At 38.6% G+C, this 12,072-nt stretch overlaps 1 protein-coding gene across 1 annotated transcript; it reads left to right on the plus strand.

Moving 5' to 3' along the window:
• Nucleotides 1-8,960: 8,960 nt before the first annotated feature.
• LOC140829940 (early nodulin-like protein 7) lies at nucleotides 8,961-10,124 on the plus strand. The gene is made up of 2 exons (XM_073193223.1): nucleotides 8,961-9,226; nucleotides 9,679-10,124. Exons 1-2 carry the CDS (start codon nucleotides 9,022-9,024, stop codon nucleotides 10,011-10,013), a joined length of 540 nt encoding a protein of 179 aa, XP_073049324.1. The 5' UTR covers nucleotides 8,961-9,021; the 3' UTR covers nucleotides 10,014-10,124.
• The last annotated feature ends 1,948 nt before the right edge of the window (nucleotides 10,125-12,072 follow it).

Genomic DNA, 12,072 nt, shown 5'->3' on the forward strand with positions numbered 1-12,072 from the left:
CGTTTATGCATCTTTTGTGTGGATGGCCATCTATGCTTGATAGCCAATATGCATTTCCGTCTAACACCTTATGTACCTTGAATGGTCCCTCCCAGTTGGGAGACCATTTGCCCAGCTCCCTATCCTTTGTTCCTAGTGGTAGTATGGTCTTCCACACTATTTCTCCTTCATGGAAACTTTTCTTGTTAACTCTTTTGTTGTAGATTCTTGCCACTTTCTGTTTCTGTAACAGCAAAGCATTGTACGCTTGGATTCTCAACTCATCTAGTTCTTCTAGTTCCATGATCATTGCTTCATTATAATGCTCAAGGGAAAGTTCATTTTGCTTTGCCACTCGCATTGATGGCACCATAATCTCCAATGGGAGCACTGCATCATGGCCAAAGGTAAGGGAAAAAGGGCTCACTCCAGTGGCAGTCCTCTTGGATGTCCTGTATGCCCACAAAGTTTCTGATAATAGCCTTGGCCAATCCCTAGGATTCTCTTCCATCATCTTTTGTAGAATCTTTATCAACACTTTATTTGACGCTTCGGCTTGCCCGTTGGACTGTGGGTAATGAGGGGATGAGTTTATCAATTTAATTCCATAGTCTTCTGCAAACTCCCTCATATCTGAGCCTGTGAACATAGTTCCCTGATCTGTGGTCAATGACTCTGGAATTCCAAATCTATGAATAATATTCTCTTTCACAAAGTTAATAACATCCCCTTGCTCTGCTTTCTTCAAGGGCACTACTTCTACCCATTTGGTGAAAAAATCTGTAGCCACAAGGATGAACGAGTGGCCTTTAGATGATGAAGGGTAGATTTTCCCTATTAAGTCCATGGCCCAGCCTTTGAATGGCCATGGTTTGACAACGCTGTGAAGTTCATCCGCTGGAATTCTTTGGATGTTCCCGTGTCTCTGACATGGCTGGCATCCCTTAGCATATTTGATGCAATCTTTCAGGATGGATGGCCAATAGTAGCCATACCTCCTTATCAACCATCTCATCTTTATTCCAGATTGATGCGCTCCACACACTCCCTCATGAACTTGCTTCATGATCTCCAAAGCCTCTGGGAAGCCTATGCATCTGAGAAGCAGACCATCTAGCCCTTTCCTGTACAAATCACCCTCCACTAAAACGTAATTAAGAGCTCTCATTTTTAAACCACGTGGAATATCTCTCCCGGTTGATTCTAGCACCTGTTTTATGTCATCCCTCCAGTCACCAGCTAAGTTTATATCCAAGTTGAGCGTATCTACCTGAATCCCTCTTTGCTGAATTGAAGGGTGGTTTCTCTTTTGAATCAACACCAGCCTGTGTGTAAGTTCCGGAGACATCTTCAATCCCGAAGCAACCTGTGCCAACTCGTCTGCCTCCCAATTTTCTTGTCTTGGGACGTGTACTAATGACACTTCCTCGAAATCATCTAGCAGTTGGGATGCAGCGGTATAGTAAGGAGCTAAGGACAAACTTGTGCATTTGAACTCCCCTGACAGCTGTTTGAGTACCAGCTGAGAATCCCCTGATATCAATAACTCTCTTGCACCTAAGTCTTTCAGAATTTCCAATCCAATGACCAGCGCTTCGTATTCCGCTTGATTGTTGGTGCATGGGAAATTCAAATTAAAGGATAGAGCGGTTTTCACACCTCTTGGGGAGGTGATCACAATACCAGCTCCACCTGCTGTTTCTGTACTTGATCCATCGAACTTCAACTCCCAGGGTTGAACTCCCACTCCACAAACTGGAAATCCAACCTGTTCTCCAATAAACTCATCAAGTGAAGGGTGATCAGCTAAAAAATCGGCGATAGCTTGGCCTTTTACTGATTTTTGGGGATAATATGTCAATGTAAACTCGGCCAATGCTAAAGACCATTTGCCAATTCTCCCAGAGAGGATGGGTCTATTAAGCATGTATTTAATCAAATCGGTTTTAGCCACCACAAACACTCTTGATTGAATTAAATAATGTCTTAACTTAGTACATGCATAATACAGTGTTAAGCATAGCTTTTCAATCACAGAGTATTTCACCTCTACTGGAGTAAGGAATCTACTCAAATAATAGATGGCTTGTTCATTTCCTTCATGATTATTTTGAACTAGTAGGCATCCAATTGACTCATGAGCAGCAGAGATGTATAATTTAAGGGGCATTCCATACCTGGGAGGCATCAGAACAGGTGGGTTAGATAGATAACTCTTGATCACATCAAAAGCTTTCTGATGCGACTCCTCCCATTTGAACTCCCCGCTGTCTTTGAGCTTCAACAGCTGTGAAAACTCCTTTGTCTTCCCTGCAAGGTTAGAGATAAAACGCCTCAGGTAATTCACTTGCCCAAGGAAGCGTTGCAACTCTTTCTTGTTTCTAGGCGGATTTGCTTCCATAATGGCTTTGGCTTTGTTTTTATCCACTTCAACTCCCCTCTGGTGCACAAGAAATCCCAGAAAGTTTCCTGCCTTCACGCCAAATGCACATTTCAATGGATTTAACTTCAAATCATATTGCCTCATTCTTTGGAAACTCTTCCTCAAGTGCTCAATGTGATCAGTAGCTTGTTTAGACTTTACAACGATATCATCTATATATACTTCAATATGATGTCATATCATGTCATGAAAGATGGAGTTCATGGCTCTTTGATACGTGGCTCCCGCGTTCTTTAGCCCGAATGGCATAACAAGCCATTCAAACGTACCAACAGCTCCCGGGCATCTGAATGCTGTTTTGTGAGTGTCAGTCTCAGCTATTTTGATTTGGTTGTAGCCCGAGAATCCATCCATGAAAGATAACATCTCATGTCTAGCCACTGAATCAATCAACATATCAGGTATCGGCATTACATACACATCCTTGGGAGTTGCACAGTTCAAGTCTCGGAAGTCGATGCATATTCTGACCTTGCCATTCTTTTTCATTACTGGCACAATGTTTGAAAGCCATTCGGTATATCGGATTGGCTTTATAAACTTGGCCTTTAACAACTTCTCCACTTCCTCTTTTACTTTCAATTCAACTTCTTTTGACATGCGACGAGATGGCTGTTGAAATAGTTTGAAACCTTCTTTGAGTGGAAGTCGGTGTTCGACCAATTTTCGGTCCAACCCTGGCATGTCATCATAACACCATGCAAAACAATCTTTGTATTCCTTCAACATGCTTATCAAGTCTTGCTTCAACTGCTCTTCCAGTAGCTTACTCACATATACCACTTTTGGATTCTCAAGCTCCCCCAAGTTAATCTCTTCTAATGGGTCTTGAACTTCGTGTTGGCCATCTTCCATTTGAGATGGCGCCATCAACAACTCATCGACTTGAAGCTCATCATCTTCGTATTCTTCTTCTTGGACAACTTCAGTTCCATAAGTGTCCCATGCTTCCTCTTCCCTTAGTTTGTCCAGTACTCGCTGCACATGTGCCTTCCATATAGAGGTTGCAGCTACCTCCTTTTCTTTTTGATTCGAATCAATCATCAATCTCCTCAATCAGTGGCTGAATTATCGGCCTCGACGGCACGATAACAGTAGGTTTGAGGATTCTTTCCAACACCGAGCTTGGAGTTGGTGTTTGCATGTACAGTGGATTTTCTTTCTTACTATTGCTACGGATTTTGATGGGCCCAAAATCCCCATTGTAATATCTGGCTTCTACTGCACTTGCACTTGTTTGGAACGGTTGTCCATCCGCTTCTACGACCTCCACGTCATCCCCCTTCCAAAATAACAACAGTTGGTGCATTGAGGATGGTATGCACTGGTTTGCATGGATCCAATCTCTGCCTAACAACGCTTGGAAGTTGGCGGAGGAGTTTACCACGAAGAATGCACATAAAGATGACATACTCCCCACAGTAACATCAGCGGGGAGTACCCCAATGGTCTTGGTAGTTTCCCCTGTAAATGCAGCAACCGAAACTTCTGAAGGAATCAAGTCTTCCTCATTTTTGCCCAGACTTTTCAACATTCTTACTGGGAGAACGTTTACCGCTGAGCCATTGTCAATCAACACTCTAGACACTGGCTTTCCATTCAAGTGGGCTTTGATGTACAACGGCCTTATGTGCTTGGTCATGGCCGGTGTAGGCTTTTCAAGTATCACCTGCTGAGGCTTGTTTCGGTGACCCTCCTTGATAATCACTTTTGAACTCCCTTCAGGGAGTTTACTTGCCTGATCTTCTTTTTGCGACGATTCATGGGGTATCAACTCCCCATTCCCTTCTTCTACCATTTTAAATCTCTCGGGTAGTATCACCACTCCAGTGGCACAATCCACAGTGATGTGAAATTCCCCAACGCGAAAATTAATTGATTTCCTCGCTTGATCATCCTCTTCGCTTAATAAATCATCATCGTCTTCAACAAACTTGTCCTCAGTAGCCGATCTTCCAAACTTTGATTTACTCCCCACTGGCTCATTGGAGACTGGAACATCAATTTTGGATTCATTCCTCAGCTTAGCGAACTCCTCTCTTCTTGCAATAGCTCTTTCTCTCAACAGTCGTCTCTTTTGTGTCCTAGTCGGTGGCCTAGGGAACTTTTTGTGTTGGGCCACTCTCCAAGACTCACTGAACTCCCCTCTGGCTGGAAGGACGTATCTCGGCTTTACTCCACTGTTCTCAATCATTTTTCTTTTTGTGATTTCGTATGAACGCCGTTCTCTGCCTTGATCAGCTGATAATTTTCTAGTTTCCACCATTCGTGACTCAAATGCATATGCATTTCCCCTGTCTGAATACCTTTGACGATGATTGCAAGATGACTCCCCTCTAAACCATTGTTTCTCCACCACTGGTCTTTCAGGGAAATGTTGATTCCTCGGCCTAAAGGCCGCGGATTCACCAACATTTCTGGGGAAACGTGGTTGAATTGTGCGCATTCGATCGGCACTATGCCTTCCAGATGCTTCAAACATTTGACCCTTTGGAATCCAGTATTTCTTGATTACTCGGTCTTTCACTGCAAAGGATCGGCTTCTTTTCTCATTGAGAAGATCCCTCAAATTTGTCACATTCACGTTAACCAAAGCTACCGGGGGGAAAGGATCATCATCCACCGCCATAGACTCTTGTTTGTTTGGGAATTTCACAACTCCCTTGTTAATCCTATCTTGCAAAATGTTCTTGAACGCCCAACAAGATTTGGTGGCATGATTATAGGAGTTGTGGTATTTACAATACTCTCGTCCCTTCAGCTCTTCTGTAGGTGGCATCTTGTGATCAGGCGGGAACGTGATGAACTTTTCTTTCACCAAGAAGTCGAAAACTTCTTCGGTCTTTGATACATCGAATGTATACTGCATGTCTTTGGGGAGTTGGGAGTTGTTCTTCTCTGTTGGCTTCTTTTTTAGCAGCGGAACTGTGCAAGACCCGGCCGATTGCATCTCTGCCAATGCCACCTCTTCCACCTCCTGATAATAAGACCCCATAGTAGTTTTCTTCTTGTACGACTCTTCCCGCAAGAGTTCTTCGTATTCAGCCACTTTGGCGGCTAGCTCGAAGAAATCCCTGAACTCCATTCCCTGGAATTTCTTCCTTAGTTCAAAATCCAGCCCTTTTTGTGCCATTTTCACGAACTCTGTCTCCGGTAAGAACACCTTACATCTATTCTTCATCTTTTTGAATCTGTCGATAAAATATTCCACGGACTCTCCTTTCTTTTGAGTGACTCTCGATAAGTCGGCAATGCACACTTCTGGTTCTGTTCTGTAGAATTGAATGTGAAATTGTCTTTCCATTTCTTGCCAACTCATCACGGAATTTCTGGGGAGTGAGGCATACCAAGCGAATGCGGTTCCAGTGAGGGAATTTGGGAATAGCCGCAACTTTAGATTGTTGAAGTTCTCCAAGTTGGCTAACTCCCCGCATTGAATGGTGAATCTGGCTATGTGTTCCATGCTGGACTGGCCATCTTCCCCGGAGAACAAACTGAAATCATGAACTCTATAACCCCTTGGGTACGGGTTATTCACGTCAATGTAGTCTGGATAGGGTTTGTGGAACTCTGGGCGGCCAATTTGTTTCAAGGCCGGCCCATATAACTCTTGAACAGCTTCTCTCACCATTTCTGGATCAATCCCGTGCATGTTCCGAGCGGGGAGTTGGTGATGGTAGTAATTTGCCCCCCGAGCTTGGAACCCTGCATTTAAACCAAAATTACCTCCTGGTACGCCCCCATCCACTCCTTGATGATCCATGTGGGACATGTCATCATAAGCTCCCGGTTGGTACAGAGGATTGGTCACACTGTACACTTGAGTAATTGGTTGTTTCGAGCTCCCCACTCCGTGAGTACGTGGATATGGCTGTGATCTTCCACCTAAAGTTTCTTCTCTCTTGTGAGGTGGTGTGTACCTTCTCTCTGGATGATTTGGGAGAATGAACTCCGGGCGGCGAGGATCGCCAGCCCTTGAGTTTCCAACTCCCTGGTCGAATTCCTGGACTTGGTTGCCTCCTTGGCCAGTCTCTTTGACAGTGGTATTTTGCTCCCCTCGGGTAGACTGGTTCGGTTTACTCAGTAGAGTCTTTAAACAATCAGACATGGCTTTAGATAATGCCACTGAGATCTCTTCAATCTTTATGGCGGTCAACTCTTCCACCACTTTGTCTGAAACTTGATCATATGTAATAGGAATCTGCAGCAGATCTACTTCTTCAGCCTGTGGTTCGACAGTAGGTTGCTCTGGCTGTGAAACCTGAGACGTTCCCTCTTGATTAGCCAGAGACTCCCCGCTCTCCTGACTGACGTTTTCTTTTCTTCTTGGCGGCATAGTGCGGTCCCACCGGGCGTGCCAAAAATATGTTTGCACAATATTTGGTATTTGCGGGCGTGCCAGGTGCGAAGTGCACCGATATGTGTGAAAATGATAAAAATCTAACTTCTAAAAACTTGACGATTATGGATACTAAATTTGACCGTCGGTTCTAATCTCCTAAAACAAATGCAACGCCAAAACTAAGAAAATTATTGGAATTTGAAGAAAATAAATCCTTGACATTGTTTATATTTTCAATAAACCGTAGGAATTTACAAGACGTAAAAATATAACAAATAGAATTGCTGAAACATGAAACGAGAAGATGTAAATTGCTAGAAATATGCTGGAATGATTAACGACTAAAGCTTGAAGATTGCAATTTTGCAGAGAGTATTTTGCAGAATTTTGTGCGTGTTGAAGAGTTGTCTTGTGTGTCTCTCTCGTTGTGTTAGCCGATTCCTTTTTCTTCCTGGCCGCTGCGTCCTCTTTCTCCACTCCCCCATGATCTCCACTATCTGCTCCCCTAATGCCACGATTTCTAACTATCCTCCCACGTTCTTTTTCTCTTCCGCGCTCAGTGCTCATTTTTTAATCGATTAAGAATTATTCTTTTATGGGCTTATTTAATTGGGCTTCAGAATTGACTTGGGCTTGTAATTAAATTATTTTTAGCCCAAACACTAATACACCACTAATCTACAGCCAAACTATTGAGAATTTACCAGAATAATAATAATAATAATAATAATAATAATAATAATAACAAATATTTATTGTGGAACAATCTAACAGCAGTCCCGGACGCATGCCTACTCCCATCTCGCCTGCTTTCCCATGTGCCCATAATAGCTCTCGAAAGTGCATGAATTTGACATACTCTATTAAATATTTTTCAGTATAAGGTTAGACCATGTGTGTCCTATGTTATTTGGTGATCATGCCATGATTTGCATGTCACCTCATCTGAATGAAACTTAATTTCAATTAAAGCTGTATTTTCTCTTTGGTTGATGATAGTAGGTGCAATGCAAATAATATATATATGCGAGTATTTAATATATCTATTTTATTATTATTATTATTCTGGATCGTGAGGGTTGTTTTTTCACGTATTTAGTGATACCGAAGCCACGGAGGACTCTCAATGATTACATGCATACAATATTATAGAACATAGAAACACGGTATGGCCCTGGCGTGTACGTGCAAAATTAAATTTATGACTCCCTAACCTGCACATTTTACATTTTGGTTATGTTATAAGTCAATTTACAGTTTTATTACACTAAGTAACTTTTTTTTTTTTTTTTTCAATTTTAGTAATATTTCATCGAAATGATAACATGAAAAAATACTTAAAAAATGTTTGTGTGACATTGAAAATGGTGAGATGTCAGATGTCACGTGATCAATTTGGTGAAAATGGCAAAATTGAAGGAAAAAGATGAAAGTTATTGAACTAAAATTGTGAATTGATGGATGACAATAACAAAAATGAAAAATGTGTAAGTTATATGATATAAACACATCCGACTATAGTGTTAGTGTACATAAAATATTTTATATTGGTAGTTTGTTTGAATATTATTATATCCATAAAAAAATATTGAAAAATTTCATGAGGACGATTCAATCATATGCGAGACATACCTCATCATATTGTGCATACACTGTGGCCACATTAAATGGTTAATTAATCAGCCAGCTCATACAAAAGCGAGTTAATCTATGTTCAACCGAGAACAACTTTTTTATATCTCAATATCATTAGATCATGTGCGTGTAGGTGATATATGAAAGTTAACCTCATGTATTGCTAAATCGAATTTGGATATCTGCATGCCGCAAATACGGGTCGGTCATCTGGGCCTAGAGATGTTATGTTGTGTCGTATGGGTTGTAAGGCTGGGTGTGAGTTTTAGGGTCAGATGCAACTGATCATTACGAATCACATAACCTCAATTTTCTGCTATATATTTTTCTATTATTTCTTCAGATTCACGTATAAATTCAATTACGAATTTTTATAGTGAGTGATATGGGCTTTGTTCAGTCCAATCTATGGCCCAATGGCGAATAGGACTCGACTCGGACATTTAACTACCATCAACCGTCACGATCCACCACTCCTCCGGCGGTTACTCTCGAATTTAAAAAAATCCCTCCTCCCTTTCCTCACCAACATTCTTATATATCTTAACAGAACTCAATTCATAATCAAATTTCCGGTTCTCTTACCTATCAACTTAACTTCTAAATTAAGAATTCAGATAAAATGAAGCCTAGTAAAATGGAAACTTTCTTGGGGTTTCCCTTCGCTGTTTTGATAGTTCTGTCTATCGTCGGTTCTGCTCCTGCCACGGCGGCCGAGGAGTTCAAAGTGGGCGAAGATCAGGGCTGGCGGCAACCTGCCGCCAATGAAACTGATATGTACTCCAGATGGGCTACAACTAAGATATTCCACGTCGGAGATTCACTCCGTAAGTTTATCTGTTATGCATGATTTCATCTTCTCGATTGTACGTTTCTCTCCATAGGAAACAATAATGGATGATACTGGGTAATCCATTATTTTTTCGAGCATGAAACAGAAATCTATAAAACATTTATGCTCTAAATTTAGCCTTCTCATGTGATCTTGCTCGAATACCTGAACTTTTGCGTTGAATAGTTCATAAAGCCGCACGTACGTAGCTTCCATGTGTAAATAAACAATTCATGCATGGTCTCATTCATAACTTGTTTCTTTGCTACCAGCATTGCGTATGATATTAAAAAAATTCAATAATGAATACAGGGATGCACAATGGGGAGATTTTCCGTAACTCCGTATCATATAGGATGAATTATATATGATACATTAATATAATATATTTGCAATAAAATAATATGTAATTACAGAAAATGTTTCGCTTCGTTTCCTTGAGTACAGGTTTTGAGTACAAGAGCGATACAGTTCAGATAGTAGACAAGTGGGGATATTATCACTGCAACTCAACTCGTCCGATTTCGGTCTTCAATGATGGGCACACCCTGATCAATCTTGATCTATCTGGCCCACTTTACATTGTGAGTGCCGACCCGGATCACTGCAAAAGCGGGCAAAGAATGATCGTAGAAGTGATATCAGTGAACCCGAAATCTCCTAGGCTGCCGTCCATGGATGCTTCTCCAGCACCGTCGCCATATTCGAGCGCAGGAACATTCTCAGTTGTGACAGAAGTCGTTTTCTTCTATGTTGTTTTTGTCGCGGTTTCTGTCATTTAAAGTTTGAAAGATAGGTGCTATGTTTAGGTTTATAAAAGTTTCGATTTATGTGTAGGATTTTACAATGGTTTGTTGTCGAATTTTAATATTTTATGTTGTATTCATTTGATGGGAAAATTCTAGAGTGGCTTTGAATGATCCGAGTAGTTTTTAAACTCTGTCTTGAATTGTTTATTCATGTGTTTATAGACTTTCAAATTTTCCATATACTTTTAATAACTTCATGGAATTCATTGACATACAAATATTAAAACTCAATGTACAACTATAAATTGTAAAAAATTGTATTTTGTTCAACCCAAAGATTTGGATGGATTTTTAAAACTTCAAACTCATACAGAAGTTATTTATTTTTCTATCTGTCACTTCGTATCACTTCTCTTCTTATCTTCTCTCCTGTCATCTATTTCTATCATATTCTCAAATTTTCGAAGTGTATCTCTATATATATTTTTATCTTTTCTTTCAAATTTTTCATTTTTTGGCTGATTATTCATTTAATAATTTTTTTATTTTAATATCACAGGAAATTTTGAATTTTATTAATGATTTTGTGATTTTTAATTTATGATTTATACAAATTAATGTAATATTTAATAATAATAAAAGATTATCCAAAAAAATGTTGCTTAATTTTTAATAATTGAATAATCTCGTAACAACCATGATTTTTAAAATTTATTTTAGCATTTTCGATTAATATGTAAGCTGTGATATTTGTATACGAAATTATATTAACACAATGCTAAATAATATTTTTTTTCAAATTTATATTATCAATTTAAAAGCAAGGTTACAGATTAATCAATTGATGTATTTTGAAAAATTTACAAATATGCATACAAATCTACATATATACACATGTAAGGATTAAATAATTTAACTTTTAAATAAGTAAATTTATTTATTAGTATAAATATTAAAAATAATTTCAAATTGAATATGTTATATATGTTAATTAATTATTGGTTTAAAGGAATTAATAAAAAAATAATATGTAATAATTAAGTACAAAATTTATAAAATTCTATAATAAAAAAAGTCTATAAAAATCTTGCAAAAAAATCTAGATAAATCTATTTATAAATCTCTGAGATTCTGTAAAAGTCAATAAAAATCTATCAAATCCATAAAAGTCTATCATTTGAAAAAATCATTAAAAGTTATCAAAACTCTGAATTGAATACATCCCACTAAGTATCTCAAACTTAATAAAATATTAATGATTAACTTAGCAACAAAACTGCCATAAATTTTAGGTATGAATGAAGATGAACCAAACAGTAATACAACGCTTAAAAGAAATCAAATGGAGGTGTGTATGAAATACAATGTCTTTAAAATAGATTCGTTCTCTCCGATATGTGCTTCGAAGATGAAATTAGACATCTTTTTCCAGTATACAACGGAACAATCAGCAGCAACCTAGCACGGAGCACCACTACGACGAAGAATTGGAAATGACATATAAACAATATTTTTTTTTTCGGAAATGATAGATAACAATATTTTTTTCGAAAAAATTTAATAATGAATGACCTTCCATCTGCCTGACTCTCCAATTCATAAACAATATCTTTTTTTTTCAAAAATTCCACCACTGTTGTTGCTTTATTTTTCTCCTTTTTTTGTTTAAATTTTTTATCTTTGTAATATAGATTATTCCCGATACAAGAGTTACGTAGAAGAACATCAATGACAGATAAACAATATTAAGAGGGAGTTAGTGGCTTTTGGCTCAAAAAATGACCAAAACAAAAAAATCTAAGTTATTGGATTAAAACCAAAGATCGACGAGTTACAACATTAAAACAAAAAAAAATTACAAAACTAAAATGATAATTTTCCCTAACCAAATTTAAATCTAATATATGTTTCAGGAAAACATCATATTCACATCATGAAGTGCAACAAGGAGCCTGGACAGACCAACCTGTTCGAGTGGTGCGTATAACTAACTAATTTATGCTCTTTTTTTTTGGCTTAAATGAAGGTATAATTATTTTGCAAGTTTGTTCAAGTTGGAGTCATTAATCTTATAGAAATTAAAATAATTTGA

The sequence above is a fragment of the Primulina eburnea genome, chromosome 4, assembly GCF_022965805.1.
Source record: "Primulina eburnea isolate SZY01 chromosome 4, ASM2296580v1, whole genome shotgun sequence".
Classification (NCBI taxonomy): domain Eukaryota; kingdom Viridiplantae; phylum Streptophyta; class Magnoliopsida; order Lamiales; family Gesneriaceae; genus Primulina; species Primulina eburnea.